The following is a 23,961-nucleotide window of genomic DNA, read 5'->3' as shown; positions in this document are numbered from 1 at the left end:
GTTTTTACTGTCGCTCTTGACTGGATGTCCATTGATTCACTTTCAATTTCATGGCAAAAGTAGCATCATTTATAGCAAATGTTTAAGTAAGCAGACTGGTGATTTCGGCTCGGTCGGTATTTACCGCTGTTCAGGCTATGTAAGAACATGTGTTCCAAACTATCTAAATGACTCCCTCAGTGCATGTATCATGTTTATTTTTGAATGTTTTGGGGCTTTTTAAAAAATTAAGCCTGTGAATATTGTTTTGTTAACATTGAATAATCTTTATTTTAGGTTTACGTAAGTACCAAACTCCAAGCCTTCTTTGCCATGTTGTATGTATTGGGATAGAGGGGATTGTTAGGATGACCAGACGTCCTGGTTTTGCTGGGACAGTGCCGGTTTTTCATTAAATGTCCCAGTGTCCCCACAAATTCCTCGAAATAGTCCAAATGTCCCGGTTTTCACTTTTTCCCTTTATGTTAAATATAGGGTGCGATTTAACCAAAACGTTTCAAAGTGTGGTAGCGAGCAGGAGCTGCCACGAACATCCCAATGCTCGGCATGTCAAGACCGTCACTGCTATGAAATGTTAATTGGTCCATTTAACAAGGCCCCAAGCAGCAGTTAAACCGCTCCTGCACAGCCAACCCCACTCAGCTTGCAGATATGCCACTGAGACAGCCAGCCCCACCATTCGGCGATGCCGACCTGGCCAGACTGTTGAACGTGGTGGAGGCCAGACAGGTTGCCCTATTCCCCCGAGTTTCAGGGAGGGTCAGCCACAGCTTTCTGGGAGGAAGTGGCAGTCAGCTCAGGGAGCATGACCAGGAGGAGCGGCATCCAGTGTCGCAAAATGGTCAACGACCTCCACCTGACCACTTGGGCGAGTTTGCACCAGACCCCCCTTCGGCCACCTACCCCCCACCCATCCAGCCCATCTCCTCAAACCCTCTCCCCAACTCCCAAGCCCACCCTCCTGCAAGCAACCACACATGTGGCCCCCTCTATGCGCCCACAGGAGAAGTTGGCCATAACCAATGGGAAAGGGCACAACGGGTGGCAGGGTGCCATACATCAGGGTCCTCAACCCCTAGGAGGCATGGGTCCTGGAGGTCGCGGGGTGGCCAGAGACAGAGCAGTGAGTTACGTAGAGGTCATCGCATGGGGCAGAGGTGAGGATCTACTGGACCTCACCCAGATTGCCTACCAAAGTGAGTTATTAATGCCACATAGACGGACCCATCTCTCCCACTGACCACATCTCCATTCTCCCGCAGGACCTGCAACCCGCCCGTCCTGGGGTCCGTGCCCCCCCCCCCCTCTCTGCCATCCAAGAGAACACCTCGGAGGAGAGCTCCGAGGATGCCACCATAATAGTCGCGGCACAGCTGTCATCCCCACCCTCCACCAGCGCAGAGACACGAACCTCGGTGGGTGAAAGTAGTGGACAGGCTTCTGGGGCACATTCTGGTGAGCACTACACAGTTGCTGATGCACATCAGGTGGAGGCAGGAACACCCAGGTGAGACAGCAGTCGGAGGTTTGCTGGATCCCAGGACCCAGCTGGGTCCCAGTTAATGCTGAGCTTCTGGAACAGGTTTACCCGGAGCTGATACAACCAATAGGGTGTGGCTGTGCGATTCAGCGGGGCATGTCACGGCATTTCAGCAGGCCCATAGCTGATTGGAGGAGTCCCAGAGGATATGGGCACAGGAGATGGTGCCGGCAATGAGTGGCACCAGGGCCAACACTGGTAGGATGGAGACCGCAGTGGAGAGCCTGGTACATGATGCCAGCAGCATGAGTGGAGGTGTCCAAGGCTTGGCTCAGTTGGTTCTGGCCATTGCTGAGTGCCTCGACAGCATATCCCAGTTGCTGGGGGAAGTGACCCAGTACCATGTGGACCTTGATGAAGCACTGCGGGACATGTCCCAATCCCAGGTGGGCATTGCCGAGGCCCTCCAGAGCATTTCCCGGTCGCTGGGTGATGCATCCTAGTCACAGGTGGGCATTGCTGGGGTGCTCCAGAGCATGTTCCAGTCACTGAGGGGCATCACCATGCTGCATACATTGGGGAAACACAGAGCCAGACAATACAGGGGTAGCCGGGGCTCGAACCAGCTGCCCCTCCATCTCGAGGTAAACCCCAAGGACTGTGAGCACCGACCAAGACAGAAATATCCTACAGAGTTGCACTGGCAGCCACCAGCTCCCCCGAGTACCACCCACCTGGCAGGGTTCGGGGGGAAGAGTGTGGGCAGGGGATGGTCTGGGAGGGGAGGGGTGAGTGAGGCAGAACTCAGTCCTAAAGGGGATTTAGGACTGAGTTTAGGAGGAACTTCTTCACCCAAAGGGTTGTGAATCTATGGAATTCCTTGGCTAGTGAAGCAGTTGAGGCTCCTTCATTACATGTTTTTAAGGTAAAGATAGATAGTTTTTTGAATAATAAAAGGATTAAGGGTTATGGTGTTCGGGCCGGAAAGAGGAGCTGAGTCCACAAAAGATCAGCCATGATCTCATTGAATGGCGGAGCAGGCTCGAGGGGCCAGATGGCCTACTCCTGCTCCTAGTTCTTATGTTCTTATGTTGTTCTTATGATCGGGAGAGTGGAGCAATGCGGGGCGCTTTTGTAAACCATTAAAGTCTGTTGGCCTCAATCAACATGACTCCTCGGACACGTTGTTGAACAATGTGGGAGGAGCACCAATCCCCTGCCCCATCCACCCGATTGTGGGTGCCCTGGGCTCCCCCGCTCCCTCCCCCCCTCCTACTCCCCCGCCCTGGAGTGAGCGAACACCCAGCAGGCAGGAAGGGGTCAGGCTATGGCATTGAATGAGGAGGTCCAGCACTCAGCTCTCTATGGGTTGTCATCATCCCCTGTCCTCAACAGTGACCCGCTGACAGTGCTCTGTTGATGTAGGGCATTCCCAGATGGCGCGGTGAGCACAAGGCGACATACATACCATCAACCAACAACCCACCCTAGAGTGACGTTACACAGACCCTAGGAGGGTGGAATGGGGTGGGGGGGGGGGGGGGGGGCAGGGTGGTGAAGGGCGGGGGGACATGGGAAGGGAGGGTGGGGAGAGGGGGAATGATGGACAGGGCCATGTCCTATGTGAAGTGGATGGGAATGAGGGCCTCCCTGGCCTTCCGGGGTTATCGCACCCTTGCTACTCCTGCCTGTCCTTCATCCTCCGGCTAGTCCTGCGGGTCCTCACCAAGCTCGTCCTCCAGCCCCTCCTAGTCCAGCTTTTCCTTCATCCTTCTCCTCTTTTGAGGTTGCCACATATTCCTCGTCCTCCACCTCGTTGCCCCGCTGGTGTGTCAAGTTGTGGAGCGCATAGCTGATTACCACAAAGCGGGCGATTCTCTGGGGGTGCACTGCAGTGCACCACCAGAGCAGTCGAGGCATTGGAAACATATTTTGAAAACTCCGATGCCCTGCTCAATGGCAGACCGGGTGGTCGCATGGGCCTCATTGTATATGGTCTCCAGCCTTCGTACTGGCGTCATTAGCCAGGTCCTCAGTGGATACCCCTTATCCCCAAGTGCCAACTGGCCAACCTAGGGTGGTCTTCGAACAGGCTGGGGATGTCTGAGTGCTCCAAGATGTAGCTGTCGTGCACACTCCCTGGGAAGCGTGTACACATGTACATGATCGTCATGAGGTGGTCGCACATGAGCTAGATGTTCAGGAGTGGAACCCTTCCTGTTGATGTAGGGCACTCCCAGATGGTCCCGGTGAGCGCAAGACAACATGCATACCATCTATTAGCCTCTGGGCCTGGGGCAACCCGGCGATGGCAGAGAATCCTGCTGCTCGGGTATCTTGTTGGGCTTGGTCCATGTCAAAGTTTATATAGTTTTCTGCTCGGGCACTTGTGGGCTGTTAGCTAATGAGATGCCGCACAAGTCCCCCCTCAGCCTTGGAATGATCCTGAAGCATAGGCATTCAGGGCTGAGTGACCTTGACAGCCACTGGCTGCGAGTGTCCTCCGCTTCCACATTGCACCAAGTCCACAAAGACATGGCACAGGTGCCGCCTGTCTCTTTGTTGAGATGGAGCCTCCTGTGCACTTGCTGTCCATCATCGTTTTGAAAGACCAGCGATGCCTGTGCACCTTGAGCCGTTGCCAGCCTCCCTCTCTGGGTCCCTCCCTGGTCTGATGGGCGGCTGGGTCCTCAGGGTGTGTGGCACAGCTGTGTACATGGGCCGCTGCCTCAAGCCTCTGTCAATGCTGCTGCCGCCATCTCCTCCGGCATCTGGCTGCCATCCGCACGAGGGCAGCTTCCACGGGGTTCAAGATATCGTCCATCCCACGTAAGGAATTGGGGAGGGTGTGGGACTGACAGCCAGCGGTGTCTTCCATCCTGGGACCCTCCAGTCAGGCCATTGCTCTTCCACCCCTTCTAACGACACACTCTGCCCACGTACCCCTGGCCGCAACAGGGGCCGCTGCCCACTGGACTCCAGACCCTGTACCCCAGACACCAGCACGTAATGTTACCTGGACCGGGTGCTGGTCCCTTTCCCAGTGCATTCACCCACCCTCGGGTTGTGCATATGTCCCCGGTGCTGGGGCCCAGACCCTGGATGTCCGGATTTTGGCCACTGTATTCCAGATGATCCCTCCGCAGCGTTTAGGCACAGTATCCAGGCAGCGCAGTCCGATTGGGATGCTAAGCAATAACTCCCACATGCTTCATGGCACGCTTACCCATGGGAATCTACTTGGGATGTGTGAAATGCTCACTTAACTATAACTGCCAATTGGCAATAGCATCCAGTCGCGTGGTCAGAGGCCTCCGCGGTCAGTGGGAGTTATGGGTGGTGGGTGGGGCAGGCGGGCAGGGGCTGTGGTTGCTCCAGGAATTGGACCACATGGTCCAGGGGGGTGACATGCTGGACCCGCTGGCACTAAAAAACCCATATCCCCCCCCCCCCCCCCAGCCTAGCCCAGCCATGGGCGGCCACTCCCACTGATCCGCAACCCCGCAACAATGGCAACCCACCGTGAACGAGGCTGGCCCCTCGGTGTCTCCTACACCCCCTCTAAGCACCGGGGCAGCAAACCCAGTGCCCACGGGCTCTTTGCCCGTGAGAGAAGATAGTACTCACTTCCTCGAGTCCCCACAGCCGCTTTTCTGCCAGCTTCTCCTTGTTAAAAAGGTGTATTAACCGGCGCCCATGTGACCACTTGCTGCGGAGGGCATTAGATCATGGGAGGCTGTTAGATACAGGGTCTCTCCTGTTAATTGAATGGAGATTGGGCTTAAGTGGTGATTATTGGTTTCTCACCACACTGAGGCCAGATCCTGATTTTGCCAACGGGATCGGGCGGGTTTGATCGCAAACAGATTAGCGCCTGGCGAGGTTCTCGATTCTGGCCTCTCCTGCGATTCAACGGCCTTGCCGCCTGGGAAGGAAAATGTCATCCTTCTTCCTATAAACATCACATTGCACTGCATTGCATGCAGCAGACCTGTCCCCTCACCCCATCACCCCCATGGGGCGTGATTCTCCACTCCCCAGGCCGGGTGGGAGAATCGCGGGAGGGCCGCTCTGGCACCCCCCCCCCGCGATTCTCCCACCCCCCCAAAATGGCGTGTCGCGTTTTGTGACACGTCGCTCAAAGAATCGGCGGTCGCCGTTTTTCACGGCGACTGCCGATTCTCCGGCCCGGATGGGCCGAGTGGCCTGACGATCCCGACCTGTTCACGCCGGCGTCAACCACACCTGGTCGCTGCCGGCGTGAACAGCGCGCAACAGGTAAGTGTGGGGCCTGTGGGGGGCGGAGAGAAGATCGAGCACCACGGGCGTGCTCGTGAGGGGACTGGCCCGCGATCGGTGCCCATCGATCGTAGGGCCGGCATCTCTAAGAGACGCACTCTTTCCCCTCCGCCGCCCCGCAAGATCAAGCTGCCACATTTTGCGGGGCAGCGGAGGGGAAGACGGCAACCGTGCATGCGCGGGTTGGCGCCGGCCAACCTCCGCATGCGCGGCTGACGTCACTTAGGCGCCGTCCGCCACGTCATTCTCGGCGCGCCGCCTTGACGGAAGCGTCAAGGCCTGGCGGCCGAGTTTCCCGCAACGCTGCTCCTAGCCCCCCGGTTGGGGGGGGGGAGAAAAGGGGGCGAGGAGCGGCCTCCGACGCTGTCGTGAAACACTCCAGGTTTCACGCCGGCGTCGGCCGTTGCGGAGAATCGCGCCCATGGTGTCTCCGAGGGAGGTGGCACTACGGTTTTTAACACCGACAGCTCCATTGCTAATGAAACCTAAACAATCTATGGACTAGGACTGCCAAATCTGGCTGGACATATTCCGACAGATGTCATCACATGGCTTCCCACAGTCAGCTGCCCCTCTCTCAGACTCCTGCCATTGGTCGCCCAAAATGTCAATCATCGCAGAGTCCCACCTTCCAAAGGCTTTTCAATGGGTCCCAGTTTTGTCTTTTGGAAATCTGATCATCCGAACTGGTGAGATTCCCATGATCCAACTGATCATGGGATCACAGCTGGAAGCCCACATGGAATAACAACCTTTGAGTTTTGGAGACATCTTGTTGTTTGAAAGCAGGAGCACCCTGCTGAAATCTTGGACTTGAAAACTGGAAAAAATTTAGTTTCCTCTATCAAAAAAAAATTTGCACGGAATCCATTCAGCTCTGTAAACACATGTGCACCATGTGACAGCAGTTGGAATGGGCAGATCAAAAGACTTCGGTCTAAAGGTTTTCTTTATTTACTTTACAGTGGCCCAGTTTTTCAGGGCCAACGTGAGGGGATACCTAACGCATTTGAATCTGACAATGTTTGCATCTGTGGCATTTTATTTTGGCACGTTTTAAAATTCAAAATTTGTAACGGCATTTAACCTTGAGCGTGGGAAGAATGAAATAGTCAATTCTCTGGAAACCCAATCAACAGAGGAAGTTCAGTAAATAGTCAAGGATAAAGTTCACCTGAATGGGTGCAGCTGAAGTGCAGTCTTCAGTCTGTTCGAAGTCAAGTGGGAATCTATTAATGCCAATTCATAGGTCAGCAGGAATCTTCTGTATTTTCTTGGAACTGGCTCTCAAGTTCATTACTTTTATTCATTGATGTCAAGTTTAATTTTTTACAGCCATTGCTGAAAGATACAAAGTCAGCTGCTTTTATCTTGTGATATCCGCAGCCATGTGTATATCTCCAATGCTGATTAAAATGTTTTCTAAAGTATATTATGCCGAGTCGTCTGAATTAGAGTTCAAATTTCTAAGCAAAATGATTGATGCTTTCCAGTCTATTGACGCAAACAATGTTTAAAATGTTCTTTAAGATAAACAGAACTTCCCCAATATTTTTGTGTTTATCTCCCTTCTCTGTCTATGTAACCTCCTCCAGTCTAATCCATCTCGACCTCTCTCTTCCTCAGGTCTGTTGTGCGTCCTCCCTTCCCTTTGCTCCACAAATGGCAGCCTTGTCTGTAGCTACCTAGGCTCCATAACCTCCTTCTTCTCTACACTTCTCCCTCTCTCTCTCAGATTACTTACCTCTCAGACAAAGGTTTTGGTCACTCTTCTTTTTATATCGATCTTTGGTTTTCTGTTCATTCTTATTAAATCTGTCTTTGCGATAATAAATGACATTGAAGATACTAGAATAAAGTTCCCACTTTAGGTGCACTCAGCGATCTGGGAACCCACTGCACACAAAATTCTAACTGCTTTTGCATATCGCCAGACGCTAAGTGAACTAATGCAAATGGACAGCATTTTAGAATATTTTTTTCCATCTATGGTTTTCTTTTTAAAATATTCCTTGATGTATTTCAGAGAGTTTAATTGGGGAAGTTTCATTCATTTGGCTGAAAATGGGTTTATTGCATAAAACAAGCATTTTCATCAGTGTCTGGCCCACGCCTGTGAGCTGCACATGAGTTTAAATAACGGAAAATGATTTAAAGAACCCAAACAGAATGATTTGTTAGTTATGCTGGTGTCTAGGAGTCAGTTTCTTGGTAATTAGAAAAATATTTCACCAGAAGCTTTAAAATGATTTGTGTCCTTGGAGCTTAAAAGGAACGCTTCATTATGGAGCCATTTGATAAACAAGTGGAAATGTGTAATTGGTGATAAATTTGACCTGGGGGATGTGGCCAGTTATGTGGGCAGGCAGGCTTCCAGCATAACCATTTTAAATTAGCGCAGAAGATGGCAGAGATTCAAGTCAAGGTGAATGTAAGCTGCCCTCAAAAGTGTCGTCTTCTCCCCTGGTTTGACTGATTTTGGACAAATCGCACCAACAAAACTAGCCACAGTAACTCCAAAACTACTATATAAATGGCAATATAAAAGCGTACAAACTTCAGTTTCATATGTTTTTGCAGGATTGTGTATAATAGCATTAGTCTGGCATTTCAGGGGTGGCCAAATAACCGTCCTCATGGGTCACGTGAGGCTGTACCAGAGATTTATGGTCCTTCATTCCATGTTATTGTTTTTCTCCATACGTCATGAGTTGCTGAAACTGATAGGTCTCGGTGTTTTGACGAAGAGACATCAGAGTTAAAAGCAGCCCCTTCCAAAGCTGTAAACCCACAATATAAAGAATGCAGGCAACTGGGCCTCAACTGGCTAGACTGGGAGCCAGAGCCCTTACATTCAGGCTGGCGAACTCTCCCATATTTTAAGAGATTGTCCTTTATTTTACCGGTTTATCCTGTGTCCCTAAGGGGTGCCTCTGGTGCCTTATTTCTAAAGCCTGTGGGAGACTGAGCCTGGGAGTCACTTCTTAGCTTTACCTTGTTTTTCTTTGAGAGCATCTGCACTCTGGTGCCGGCACCAGGGGGGGGGGGGAGACAAGGTGACCAGAAATGCCCTCCCCCTCCCGTTCTTATGGTCAACACCCACCTCTACCCCCTACTCCCTACCATAAAAGTGTCCCTTATTTTATTTCATAATTGGTCACCTTGCATATATTGAACACACTTAATTAGACTCTTCTATTACTTCTTTCAAACTAACTTGACACCCATTTCTGCCTTTACTTTGGTCCTTGTAATATTTGTGTGAGCTTTCCCCCTGGAGAGATGTTCTCTCAGCCTGGATGATTTGAGGATGAACTATTTGGGAGGTTAACATCTTAGTTAATTTGGTGCCCTCTGATTGTAATTGAGAAGGAAAAGATGAGCTTATTTGAAGGCATTAAACAAGTGTGCGATAATGACAACCTATTTCTTAGTGGTATTGGGAGCCAACTAAGCCTGTTGTTTGAGGAAGGAGAGGATGATTAACAGGGCCGGAAGCTGAAAGCCTGCTCTAGATGACTGGTGTGTATAGTATCCAACATAACAGGCCTCATGGGCTACTGCTGTATCTAAAGTTTGGTATAATGTCCCAGTATTGAGGCAACGTGAAGTGTGATTGTCGGGTCCCTCATGCGTCTTCAAGTTGAAGCCTTCTGGTTTAATTGGAAATGAAGATTTAATTTTATGCCTGTATTGTTACTCACAATGTGCATTGCTGTTGAACACACATTATCTGAAAAGGGGTCTGAGAATCATTTTCAATTGATGCCTCGGTATTTTTCCAAACTTATTAGAATGCCATGTTTAACCTTACTCCATGTATTGCAACATTAAAAGCCAAATTTCTGATTTTGTAACTCATCATTTTTTATTGTTTTCATCCAGAAGTTTGGACGCGAATGATCGGCCAATAACAGAAAGTGACTCTGCACTTCATAACCTGTGGAACCAGGAGAAGCACAAAGAAGGAGATGATGATGATGCACTTACTCTACAACATAGGGTGGCTTCTAGCCCTAAATCTGCCTGCGTTATTTGCAGGTACGTGTAGAATTGGAATGATCAGTTAAGCGGCGCTGCTTTATTTGTGGCCAATGAAGATCTTATAAATTTGATTCAGGGCTTCCCACCACATCATGGAGACCCTATTGGCTGATGCATCAGTACGGTACCGAGAGGGTTGCACTGTCAGAGGTGTCATCCTTCAGCTGAGACATGAAGCTGTAGGCCTAATTGTCCTCTGAGATGAAAGGGATTCTGATTGCCTAACAGCTCTAGCAGTCCCAGCAGTGCCAGAGTTTAGTAGTGGACACTACGGGGACTGCAAGCAGACCCAGGGATCGTAGAATTTACAGTACAGAACAACAGTGCAGATGGAGACAACCTGGATCCTGGAGAGAGGAAGGCCAGCGGAATTGGACAGGGAGGGATTGGAGCGCCGTGGGTTGTGAAGGGTGTGTGGGGCAAGTTTTGATGTCCAGGCAGGAAGCAACTAAAGGGGTGGAGTAACATCTTTGGGAATGGGGGGAGGTGCCCTGATGAGCAGAGGCAACCCCCCACCTCCCCACCCTCCATCCTTCTAGGCTTTTAACAAGTTGGGTGAAAAAATGGCCTCCCCACTCCTGCAGGCATGTCCACAGCAACCGTATTTTGGGCGTGGACAGCATAATATTCTTGGCTTGTTAACAAGCCAATAGCTTGTTAATGATTTTTCAAAAATCATGCGCAAGCTGTTTATTTTGGTACCTGCCCACCCAAACAGTTTGGGGGAAAGACTGCGGCCTGTCCACCTGTCATATTTTATGTTACCCCCTCCCCGCCCTGCTGATAACATGCCGGGCCGGGGGGGGGGCATGACATTCAGCCCAGTGTTTAAGGTCTGTGACCTTACATCGCTCTGATCAAAGGGCATAGATCCAAAATTGTTTTCTCTCTTCACAGATGCTACCCAACCTGTTGAATATTTCCAGCATTTTCTGTTTTTATTTCCGATTTCCAGCACCTGATGAATTTTGCACTTGTGTTAAGATTGGGAGAAGATTCGATCGTGTTCAAAATTGTAAGGGTCGGGACAAAGTGGATATGGATAATCTGTTCCCGTATTGGGGAACACTGATAGAAGTGAATCATATCATAGAATCATGGAATTCCTACAGTGCAGAAGGAGGCCATTCGGCCCATCGAGCCTGTACTGACCCACTGAAAGAGCACCCTACCCAGACCCACGTCTCCAACCCACCTCCGAAACACAGGAACCCCACCTAAACCTTTGGACACTTAAGGAGCAATTTAGCATGGCCAATCCACACTCTGAAAGAGCAACCTACCTATGCCCTCACCCCCAACCGATCCCCATAACCTAACCTAACCTTTTGGACACTAAGGGACAATTTAGCATGGCCAATCCACCTAACCTGCACATCTTTGGACTGTGGAAGTAAACTGGAGCACCTTGTGGAAACCTACACAGACACGGAGAAAACGTGCAAACTCTGCACAGTCACCCAAGGCCGGAATTGATCCCAGGTCCATAATGCTGTGAGGCAGAAGTGCTAACCACTGTGCCACCCCTCAAATATTAGAAGATGCAGCGGCAACCTTGGTGCACGAATGGTTAAGCTCTGGAGTGCGCTGCTTGAGAGTTTGGTGGACAAGGCTTTCAAAAGGGAATTGGATCATTAACTGAAAGGAAAAGATCCTGGACAATGGAGAAAAGGTAGGGGAATGGGACCTGCTCAATTCCTGAAAAGAGGCAGCGCAAAAACAATGGGCCGAAAAGTAATTCCCTGATTCAATGATGCCCCTGTAGGTTACTGCCCACTAGGAATTAGACTCCGAATTTACAAATTGGTTTCACTCAACACTCTTATGACCAATACATGGAGGAGGTGTAACCCCATCATTTGGAGCTGTGTTACAAACATGCAATAGATGATAACTGAAAGTGATAGCTAGGTCCCTCCCCTTTATGTAGCACATGAATTGCAGGACTTGGAGTAGAATATTTCCTTTTCTTGAACTGACTCTGCTCAGAAGGCCCATTCATAATTTATTAACACCCTTATACCAACAAAAAGAAGGACGGTAGAAAGAGGGAAAATCGACCGTGGATATCTAAGGAAATAAGGGAGAGTATCAAATTGAAGGAAAAAGCATACAAAGTGGCGAAGATTAGCGGGAGACTAGAGGACTGGGAAATCTTTAGGGGGCAACAGAAAGCTGCTAAAAAAGCTATAAAGAAAAGTAACATAGATTATGAGAGTAAACTTGCTCACAATATAAACACAGATAGTAAAAGTTTCTACAAATATTTAAAACAAAAAAGAGTGGCTAAGGTAAATATTGGTCCTTTAGATTAGAGGATGAGACAGGAGATTTAATAATGGGAGATGAGGAAATGGCTGAGGAACTGAACAGGTTTTTTGGGTCGGTCTTCACAGTGGAAGACAAAAATAACATGCCAGTGACTGATGGAAATGAGGCTATGACAGGTGAGAACCTTGAGAGGATTGTTATCACAAAGGAAGTAGTGATGGGCAAGCTAATGGGGCTAAAGGTAGACAAGTCTCCTGGCCCTGATGGAATGCATCCCAGAGTGCTAATAGAGATGGCTAGGGAAATTGCAAATGCACTCGTGATAATTTACCAACATTCACTAGACTCTGGGGTGGTCCCGGCATATTGGAAATTAGCAAACGTGACACCACTGTTTAAAAAAGGAGGTAGGCAGAAAGCGGGTAATTATAGGCCAGTTAGCTTCGGTAGTAGGGATGATGCTGGAATCTATCATCAAGGAAGAAATAGCGAGGCATCTGGATGGAAATTGTCCCATTGGGCAGACGCAGCATGGGTTCATAAAGGGCAGGTCGTGCCTAACTAATTTAGTAGAATTTTTTGAGGACATTACCAGTGCGGTAGATAATGGTGAGTCAATGGATGTGGTATATTTGGATTTCCAGAAAGCTTTTGACAAGCTGCCACACAAAAGGTGTACAAGATAAAGTTGCATGGCATTAAGGGTAAAGTAGTAGCATTGATAGAGGATTGGTTAATTAATAGAAAGCAAAGAGTGGGTATTAATGGGTGTTTCTCTGGTTGACAATCAGTAGCTAGTGGTGTCCCTCAGGGATCAGTGTTGGGCCCACAAATGTTCACAATTTACATAGATGATTTGGAGTTGGGGACCAAGTGCAATGTGTCCAAGTTTGCAGACGACACTAAGATGAGTGGTAAAGCAAAAACTGCAGAGGATACCGGAAGTCTGCAGAGCGATTTGGATAGGTTAAGTGAATGGGCTAGGGTCTGGCAGATGGAATACGATGTTGACAAATGTGAGGTCATCCATTTTGGAAGGAAGAACAGCAAAAGGGATTATTATTGAAATGATAAAATATTAAAATATGCTGTTGTGCAGAAAGACCTGGGTGTGCTAGTGCATGAGTCGCAAAAAGTTTGTTTACAGGTGCAACAGGTGATTAAGAAGGCAAATGGAGTTCTGTCCTTCATTACTAGAGGGATGGAGTTTAAGACTACGGAGGTTATACTGCAATTGTATATGGTGTTAATGGGGCCACACCTGGAGTATTGTGTTCAGTTTTGGTCTCCTTACCTGAGGAAGGACGTACTGGCGCTGGAGGGTGTGCAGAGGAGATTCACTAGGTTAATTCCAGAACTGAAGGGATTGAATCATGAGGAGAGGTGGCGTAGACTGGGACTGTACTTATTGGAATTTAGAAGGATGAGGAGGGTATCTTATAGAAAAATCTAAAATTATGAAGGGAATAGATAGGATAGATGCGGGCAGGTTGTTTCCACTGGTGGGTGAAAGCAGAACTAGGGGGCATAGCCTCAAAATAAGGGGAAGTAGATTTAGGACTGAGTTTAGGAGGAACTTCTTCACCCAAAGGGTTGTAAATTTATGGAATTCCTTGCCCAGTGAAGCAGTTGAGGCTCCTTCATTAAATGTTTTTAAGATAAAGATAGATAGTTTTTTGAAGAATAAAGGGATTAAGGGTTATGGTGTTCGGGACAGAAAGTGGAGCTGAGTCCACAAAAGATCAGCCAAGATCTCATTGAATGGTGGAGCAGGCATGAGGGGCCAGGTGGCCTACTTCTGCTCCTAGTTCTTATGTTCTTATAATAAATTAAATTGGTCCTTATTCTCACTTTTCACTTGCTTCTTTTAAACCTTTTTGGAGGGAAGCTCAGAATATTACTGAACATTCACAATTCAGCAGTTGCCACTAACCCCCAGCATTCGGCAACGTCTTACACACATCTGCATCCCTTCTCTCAGATTAGCGATGAGAGAACTTGACTGTCCGGAATTGTTTGCAATGATCTAACAGTGATGAAATCAGACGTTTCACAAGTAGAATCATCCTTTGTTTGTGTCTGAAACACTGGGGCTCATATCTGAACTCCAGAAAATTGTGAAAGGAGCTATTCTGTTTTCATATAAATCCATGAAAATTGTGCACCGGTTTTGCCATTTGGGGGGGAGGGGAGTCTGGGTACCAGTTTAGCATTTCACCTCATACACAAGTTCTTTGTCCAATTGTTAATTCACTACAGTATTAGCAATTATTCACTCAGTTTCTGAATGCTAAAATATGAAACAACTTGCTAACATTAAAATCACCATCAGTCTTTGGATTAGAACTATGTCGTAATCATTTGAACGGGACTGGTGGCCATTTTAACTGCAAGGAGGAACGATCTTTTGTTCAAGCCAACACATTTGCTCATGAAGATTTACTTACCTCACTCGAGTGAGGACAATTTCCAAGGAATAAATGCTCCATTATACCAAGGAGCCCATGCGCTGTAAGCACGGTATCAATACATGATTACCAGCTTCAGCATGCATGCATACATTCCACCATCCACACAACTTTCCTGGGCATAGCAAGGAAGTCAAGAAGAGACAGGCCGGTGACTTTAACTCCGTCCATCTGGCAGGAACAAGGTGAATGAGCAGTTAATGCACTGACTGCAGACAATTCCTCACACAGACCTTGCCCACTGCCATTTCAACTCACTGGACTTTTTACATTCAGCACAGGTACCCACCCAGGCAAACGGGGGTGATGGGGAGTGGGGGGGGGGGAATTCCCATTACAAGCTCAACATCTCAATTTTAACTCAAACTCATGGAAACTTTCATCCTGTCCCAGGCCTGCCTGCAAAGCCTGCTGGGATTGGTATCTGAGAGCTCCTGAAGCTGTACAAAAATGGCTCTCAATTGCTGCTCGCTGAACTCAGATTCCAGATCGCTCCACTCTCACAACCCTTTTATCAGATTTGTTGACTTTCTGGAGGTACCATTTTCTTTGCTCCACTATCCTGGATGGAGCAAGACTTGGAGATGGAAGAGTAGCAACAACGGGCCGGATGAAGAATGGGAGGTGGGGGGGGGGGGGGGGGGGGGGGGGAGGGGGGGGGGGGGGGACAGAAGGTAAGAAAAGAGCTCAAGAAGCTACAATGATATGAGGGATTAGCTCACAGCTCAGCAATTCAGTTTACTCTTCACATCTCTGCTCAACGGTCCAGGCTCCATTCTGAATGCATTGTGCATCCAACATGGGAGAATGTTTAGTCAGTTACATTCTGACATTACAGACTCAGAAACGGTGATTAAACCACACCGCAGGCCGAAGTACAAAGTAGGATGAAGGTTTGGCACCAAATAAAATACATTCCATCTATTTATTTCTTACCCAGGCGATCAGCACCGAGGCCTGAATTTTCAGCGCGAAGGAGAGTCTGTCCTATGTGTCTAAAATGGAGGAAGAAATCCAAATTTGGAAGCACTCCCTCCCCCCCACCGGCCCCCAGCACCCTGTCATTTTCACGGGAAAGGGCCCGGGTCGGGATTTACGTGTGCTTGTTTTGTGGAGAGTAGCTGCCTTCACTCATGTGACTTTGATGTGAGAGGTGTTTGAGATCCAATGTACACTGATTAGACCGGGTAAGGTCCAAGTCTGAAATTTGTGAGTTTGTTTGGATGACCAGGGTATATACCTTTGAAGAGGTAAGGTATCCCCCATCGGATATGGTCCCAGGACAGATTTGGGGGAGGTTGGGCACTTTTTGGGAGAACGAAGGGGCCCTTTGAGATTGCTGAAAGAAGGCATGAATGTGCATAAGAAGTACACAAACTCATTGGTACTGTGAAACCCATTGGAACTATCAAAAATAAGTGTCAAAAGTGTCAAGAGGAACTTGTCAAAGTCCTGCCCTTTAACTCTTTGAAATAAACTATCGAGAATGTTGAAAGAAATGATTGCTTGCTCTGTCACTCTGTCTGTTGATATAAGCCTTAGGGATACCATTACTGGATTAGTGCTGTGTGACTGATTACATGACCATCCATTATCGCATTAGGATGCCTGCCATTTTACAGTTTATTGACAGCTCCAAGTGGTCATGGACTCTTTGAAGTGGGACTATGAATTCCAATGCTTGCTTTTTAATAAGGGATTATGTAATTAAATTAAATGTTTATTGTTATCGGGATAATGTGTTGGAGGACTGTAAATGTTGTGAATGTTTTTATATGAAATAGATTATTTGAAACATAATAAAGTCTGGAATAGAAATGGAAAACATTATTTTATTCAATCTCACCATGGGTAAGCAAAGAGTGGTGTGTGGGGAGCATGGATTGCCATCAGTTGACTAAGTGGCATAGGGGCTATGAAGGGATATGGAGGAGGGCAGAGGGGCATAGATTGGCATGGATGGTAGGAGGGACCATAGAGAGATATGTGGGGCATGAGGTCGCATGGGTTGTCATGGATGGGACATAGGGGAGTATGAGGAGGTGTGAGAGGTGAAGGCTGTTTTATCGAGGTTCAAGATGATTATTGAATATGGATTCAGGATCACGGATTATGGATTGATGGTGATATCTTTTGTGTTACAAGCTTGTCCTGACAAGGATCCAGATCTCCACCACTGGAATCCTGGCCACGATAAGGAACATCGACTGAACGTTGGCCGTAATCGGAAACTGCTGCTGTCGTCTTCCGCCACAGTCCATTCTATTCACATTTATGATGGAGGTACATTTTAATGAATTATTTAAAAGCTTACAGTGGATTGATTTTTTGTTCAAATATATGTTTATATGTAGTAAGTCTGGAGATAAGATAAACATTGTCACCACATAAGATTCACAGAATTATAGTCAATCAAAAAGGTAGAGTAGATAATTTATTTTCTTGGCTAAAGCACATGGCCTGAATCTTACTTTCCTCTGTCGGTGAGGATTTAGGTGGTCTGGGGGGCAATGTGAACCGAAGGAACAGGATCCCATCTGGGTTCCCACCTGCCTGAAACTCGCAGCAATTTTACACAGGGGCAGGCAAGGCCCTGGACTGGCCATCTGCCCTTCCCCAATTCGACCCTAGAGTGCCAATTATTGGCCAGTTAAGGGTTGCTTTCTGCCCGGCATCAATGATTAGGCAGGTGGGAGGATCTGTCTGGTGTAGGGGAAGCCAGATGATGAAAAGGCAGGAAAGGAGGGGCTGTCAGGGCGGAGGTGGGTGGGGCGGGGGTGGAGTGCCACCATCAGGAGCCCCCTTTTGACTTTGGGAATTCCCCCCTTAAGGTCTGGTGACCTCTGGATCTACACGCCACCCCCCCCCCCCCCCCCACTCCGGCCTCTCCCCTGATATCACAAATGCTGCCTTTCCACCCCCCCCCCAGGCCTTCACTAGCATCCCAGAACTTACCCTGCCGTCCAGTCCCGGAAGTTAGGCTCTGGCATGTTGAAGCTCTTCCTCTTCTGTCCAGTGCACCACCTGTCTCTGCTGCAGGGGCTCGAGAGCTGCTGACCAATCGGATTGACCAGCAGCTCTCTAAAGTGGGACTTCCTCCAGTGTGAGAGGTGGAAGTCCAGCCAGCAGCTAATTGACACTCATTCCAGTGTGAAATGGCTGCAGGGGCAGTCAGAGTGAACAAGGAACTCACCGGATTCTTTGTGACTATTATCGAGATGATTTTGTCAGCTGTCTGCTCACCTTTAAATCTTGCGTCATCGCATTCTCCTGAGCCAACCCTTAATCCCATAGTCCGTACAAACTGCTATCCAATCTCCAATCTTCCTTTCCTCTCCAAAGAATTTCAACATGCTGCTGCCAGTCAAATCAGTGTCCATCTTTCTGACACTAAATTTGAATTCCTCCTGTCAGATTTAACAAGGATAAGTGTGAGGCTATGTATTTTGATCAGAAAAGCAACTTATTATCTAAATGGAGAGAAACGTCAAAATGCTTTGGTGCAGAGGGATCTGGGTGTCCTCGTGCACAAATCACAGAAAGTTAGCATACAGATGCAGCAGGTAATAAGGAAAGTAAACTGAATTTTGGCATTCATTGCTAAAGCATCGAGTATAAAGGTAGGGAAGTGTATAGGGCATTGGTGAGACCACATCAGAAGTACTGACCACTATTTTGGTCCCCTTACTTGAGGAACAATGTAAATGCATTAGAATAAATCAGAGAATTATTCATTAGATTTATTGCAGAGATTAGGGGATTGTCGTATGAAGAGATATTTAGCAGTTTAGGCCTATACTCTCTAAAGTTTAGAAGAATGCGAGGAGATCTAATTGAGGTATATAAGATGATAAAAGGTATTGACAGGGTAAACGTAGAACAGATGTTTCCTCTTGTGGGGCAATCTGGAATGAGAGTTCATAGTTTTAGAGTGATCAGTACAGATTTAAAACAGAGATGAGGAGAAATTACGTCTCTCAAAATGTCGTGAATCTGTGGAATTCATTACCCCAGAGTGCGGTTAATGCTGGGACATTGAGTATTGAGAAATTTAAAGAGGAGTTAGACAGATTGTTAATTAGTAATGGGTTGAAGGTTTATGGAGACCGGGCAGGAAAGTGGAGTTGAGGCCGAGATGAGATCAGCCATGATCGTATTGAATGGCAGAGCAGGCTACTCCTGAATTGCCTCCTCCTGCTCCTAACTCTTATGCTCTTGTGTTCTTATACTTCCCTGCCAAGGAAAGAAGTGGCTCTTATAAAAGCCACATGTGACATCCGATGTGACTGTGACAAAGCTGAGCAACCCTTCCTCATCTTCTCGACCTGTTTACAGTATTTGACAAGGTTTACCACACCATCCCCCTCAGTCTTCTCTTACCCAGTCCCTCAGGGCTGACTTGCTTCCGCACTAAAAATGAGTTTGCAGGTGACTGAGGAGTTTAACACACGACCTACAGTCTCTGTCACAGGTGGGGCTGACAGTGGTTGGAGGAGCAGGTGGGTGGGGGTGCCCGCGTTGCCATGCACTCTTTTTGCTGTCAACACTTGCCTCCAGCTTGCTCTTGGTGATGAAACTCGAGGTGCTCAGCCCCTTCCCAGATGTTTTTCCTCCACATCAGTCCATTTAGGGCAGGAATTCCAAGGTTTCTGTGGGGAGGCTTTGAAGGTGCCATTGAAGTGTTTCCTCTGCATTCCTAGGGCTCACTTGCCGTGTCGAAGCCCTGAGTACAGCGCTTATTTCCAGAGTCTTGTGTCAGGCATGTGGGCAATGTAGCCCACCCAGTAAAGCTGATTGAGCATGGTCAATGATTCGATGCTGGTGATGTTGGCCTGAGTGAGAACACTGGCATTGGTGCACCTATCCTGCCAATGGATTTGCAGGATCTTGTGGAGGCATTGCTGGTGGTACTTTTCTCGGGTTTTGAGGTGTCTGCTGAACATAGTGCATGTCTCCGAGCCATATAGCAGAGTGTGCTCTGTATACCATGAGCGTGATGCCAGGTCTGAGGTCCTGGTCTTCAAACACTCTCTTCCTAAGGCGCCCGAAGGCTGCGCTGGCACCCTGAGGCCGATGTTTAACCACGTCCTGATGTCTGCCCTTGTTGACACTCCCAAGGTATGGAAAATGGTCCACGTTGTCCAAGGCCTCATTGTGGATTTTGATAACCGGGGCGCAGCTGCGTGCAGCAGGGGAGGTAGGTAGAGGATGTTTACGCCAGATGCAATCGTCAGATGCATACTGTAATTCAATGACAAAGGACGGGGCGACCTTGGATCGGGCCTGCAGAAGGCGGAGGTTGAACAGATTCCTATCTGTTCTGTAGTTTAGCTCCACTGCAACGGGGAGCTTGTTGAGGGTGAGATGGAGCATTGCAGCAAGGAAGATCAAGAAGAGCGTTGGTGCGATGACACAGCCTTGCTGACGCCAGTCCGAACGTGAATTGGGTCTGTGGTGGATCCAATGGTCAGGATCATGGTTTATAGGTCAGCAGAGGATGGTGACAAGCCTTTAAGAACAGCCAAAATGGAGGAGGATGCTCATAATCCCTCACGATTGACAGTGTCAAAGGCCTTTGTGAGGTCAGAGAAGGTCATGCACAACGGTTGGTGCTGTTCCTTGTCGTCGCCGGGCGGTGAAGATCATGTTGTGCCCCTTAGTGGGAAGAATCTGCATTGCAACTCTGGGGGGTGCTCTTCAGCCATAATATCTCTCTACTGTTGTCCAGATTTGTGGTACTGCATTCACCTCGTTCCATTTTCATCAACCTATTCGTACCCAGAGTATCATCTTCAATGGCTTCTCTTCCTGTTCTTGCACCAGGACCTCTGTTGTCCCCCAATCTAGCCTTGGCCCCCTCCTATTACTCATAGACATGTGATATCGTCCTATTTTAGTTTAATATTCATTTTCACACATACACTGAAGACAACCAGTTCTACCTCTTCACCACCTCCCCCACTGTCGCTAAGTTGTCAAACTCCTTTCCGCACATCTAGTACTCGGTGAAAAAAAAATATCCTCGTCCTAAATATTGAGAAGACTGAAATCATGTTGGTCTCTGCTCCAAAATCTCTTCCTTCGCTTCAACTTTAACCCTTTCCCTGACACCAGCCTGAGACTTAAACCAGACTGTTCAAAATCTGGGTGCTAGGGTGACCCTAAACTGAACTTCCAACCATAGTGTTCACACCATCGCAAGAGCGCCTACATTCACCTCAGTAACATTACCTGGTTCCGTCCCTACCACATTTCATCCCTCATTCATATCTTTGTTGAATATTCCAATGCACCACTGGCTGGTGTCCCATATCCTACCCTCTGTAAACCGGTCATCCAAAACCCTGCTCCCCGTGTCTTAAATCACACAAAATTCCGTTCACCTATCATCCCTGTGCCTGCTATCTTACAATGGTTCCTGATTCAGGAACATCTTGATTTTGAAATTCTCATCCTTGTTTCCCGAACTTTCCATGGACTCATCCCTCCACACCTCTGAAATCACCTCCAAATCCCCAAAACCCTGGAACTTCTCTAATTCTGGCCTTGTCTCCATCTTTAATTGTTCCACCTTTAGTGACCGTGCCTTCAGTTGCCGAAGCCTCAGTTCCAGAAATTTCCTTGCAAGACCTCTCCAACTCACTTTCTGCCGAAAGACACTCCTTTAAGCTTACCACTTTGATCAAATGTTTGGTTACCTGACCTAATATATTATTCATGCGGACTGGGCTCCGATCTTGTTTTATTAAGATCCTGTTGATGCCTTGGGGCAATTTGTTAAGTCAGGGCACGATATAAATGTAAGTCGTTGTGACCAATAATCCCGAACAATTACAACTTTCATAACTTCACCGCACACTTATGCACCTCACACCCACATCCCATAGTTTGCACACGGTGCCAGCTACTCAACCGTGACAACCACAACACACAATCACACTGCATCATATTCACTAACTTGCTTCCTGTCCTCTTGCAGGACAAGGGTGACACCATCTGGACACAGCGCCACCTAACCAATGGCAGCTTTGAACAGCTGCATGTCCTCCTCCCAAAGAAGGAGTTTCCATCATCAGATTGTGTCATAATATACACACAAGTATATGATGGTGCATAGACAGACACTGACTGACACACTGAAAGACCAATCAAAACACAGAACACAGCAGCCAATCACCAGACAGGACATGGCCCCTATAAAGCCAGAGGGCACTAGTTTTCCCGCTCATTCGGGATGCAGCCTCTGAGCTAGCCAGAGCCCGTGATCAGTAACACGAACATCTGCCATGTGCTAGCAGTATAGTCTGGTCAGGTTAGCCTCAGGCCTCCAGTCAACCTAACATAGTGTCAACCCACAGTGCAAGTATGTTTAACAGCTCATAGTTAAATAAAATAGAGTTGTACTTCTACAAGTGTTGGTAGCCTGTCTCTCTTACTGCTCTGGTAAACGCAACCCTCACAGACCCAGCATACCCAACACATCAGATTGGTCATGACTGTGAGATGAAACCATCAAAGCTGACAATATCCTAATGTCGAATCCTCCTTCCCACATCCTTACTTCCCTCTCAGTCCACAATGTCTTCTGATTTACAAAGCGTAGATTATGGTTCTCAGACACAGCATCTTGGTTGGGTCCAGGAGTGTTCCCCTAGCATTGGCCACCATTTCCCTGCACCAAGATGGTCTGGATTGCTTCATGCTCATTGGTGTTTGCCACAGGCAGACCTGCCAACCGTTTCACTGTTAATACCCAGAAACCTTCTTCTATAATAAAGCACTTCCTGCTCCTCTCAGCACAACCCTGCTTCCGTGCCTTTCTCCCTGCAGATTGAAATTACTGGCAGCAAGTCAAATACTGATGCTGGACATACATTAGAGGATAGCTTTGATTTGTACATAATCTTTATTAGTGTCACAAGTAGGCTTACATTAAAACTGCAATGAGGTTACTGTGAAAAGCCCCTAGTCGCCACATTCCGCCGCCTGTTCGGCTGCACAGAGGGCGAATTCAAAATGTCCAAATTACCTAACAGCACATCTTTTGGAGTGGCCACCGGTCACTCCAGACAGTGACTCAAGCCAGGAATCGAACCCGGGTCCCTGGTGCTGTGAAGCAACAGTGCTAACCACTGTGCTGCCATGCGTGGTGAGACCATGGGCACGAATAGCCTGAGGCCAGGTCATTGGGCAGGGGTGGCATACGTACCAGCTCACAGCACCTGAGATCTGCTTCAAAGCACTGAAATGAAGACTTTGATGGGGCAGAAGGTTTCTGCGTATTGATAATGAAATGCTTGGCAGGTCTGCCTTGAAGTCTGTGGCAAACACCAATGAGCATGAAGAAATCCAGACCACCTTGGAACAGAAAGCAAAACTCTGGGTCACATACCAAGAAAGAGAATACTTCTTCACAGCCCCCATTGAAGTAAACAAGTTTGTCGAGGAACACGGGCTGGAAAACCAACAGCGAGGGTAGAAATAAGGGGCCTCTGGCAAGGCAACGGCAGGCCACCCCCCCCCCCCCCCCCCACCCCCGCCACGGCGAGTGCACCCTGAACAAAACGCGAACCACTTCCCGGGGTACCGCTTCAGGTGGGAGACCAGGCCCCAGCTTGAGGGAACGAGAGTAGCGGAGAAGGGAGAGCAAGCGAGAGGAGTGCAGGATAGAATGGGGGAAGAGCGGGCAGAAAACCGCAGAGGCTGGGCACGGGAGAAACGAGACAGTAACTCCCGAGAGGGGGGGCCACCGCACTAGCAGGAAAGCTAGCGCGGGGGACATGCAACAAAGCAGGGCTGCAGCGTGCCCCCAACAGGGGGGGGCGGCGCCAGACGGGGGGTGGGGGGGAGGGGACCACTCAGAGGCGGGAGAGCAAATGGGGATAGGAACAGAGGAAAGAGGGGCAAAGGAGGGATATACGGGAGAGGGGGGAAAAGGGAGAGACTGGGGGGAACGACACAGGGAAGGAAGGACAAACGAGGCTAGAAAAGGAATAGCAATAGGGCTACAAAGTGTGACAACCAAGGGATCGAAATAAGGAATCGCTGCAAGCATCCACCCAGTACGGTCGCTGGGCGAAGGGAGACCCCAGGGTGCAGGGGACTACCCGCGTGGCGGACGCACAGTGGGCGGCCATGTCGGGTGCCTCCAGACAAAGGGAAACCCCGGAGCGCAGGGACCCGACCGCATGAAGAGAGCAGTGACAGCGGCCATCCTGGACGGCCCCCTAACAAAGGGAAACCCTGGAGGGCAGGGGCGCGGCCACCAGGTAAATATGGTTAATCCCACAGGAGCAAGCGGACAGATGCCCCCCACCAGGATAGTCACCTGGAATGTAAGGGGACTCAACGGCCCAGTGAAAAGATCCAGAGTCCTCACCCACTTAAGAAATATGAAGG

General features: G+C 48.6%; 1 protein-coding gene across 3 annotated transcripts in view; it reads left to right on the top strand.

Annotated features, from left to right (window-relative positions):
* Window positions 1-23,961, top strand: part of LOC119974219 (cell migration inducing hyaluronidase 1) — a 292,877-nt gene that overhangs the window by 111,531 nt on the left and 157,385 nt on the right. For 2 of the 3 annotated variants that reach the window (XM_038812976.1, XM_038812974.1), the window contains exons 2-3: window positions 9,665-9,820; window positions 16,708-16,845. In XM_038812976.1, coding sequence (XP_038668904.1) covers window positions 9,751-9,820; window positions 16,708-16,845 — 208 coding nt within the window. In that variant the 5' untranslated portion in view covers window positions 9,665-9,750. The remainder of the gene's footprint in view (window positions 1-9,664; window positions 9,821-16,707; window positions 16,846-23,961) is intronic. The other variant, XM_038812975.1, reaches the window with a different exon arrangement.

Source organism: Scyliorhinus canicula, chromosome 12 (assembly GCF_902713615.1).
Source record: "Scyliorhinus canicula chromosome 12, sScyCan1.1, whole genome shotgun sequence".
NCBI lineage: Eukaryota > Metazoa > Chordata > Chondrichthyes > Carcharhiniformes > Scyliorhinidae > Scyliorhinus > Scyliorhinus canicula.
The sequence above is the reverse complement of the archived record's forward strand: the minus strand, read 5'-3'. Positions and strand labels throughout refer to the sequence as shown.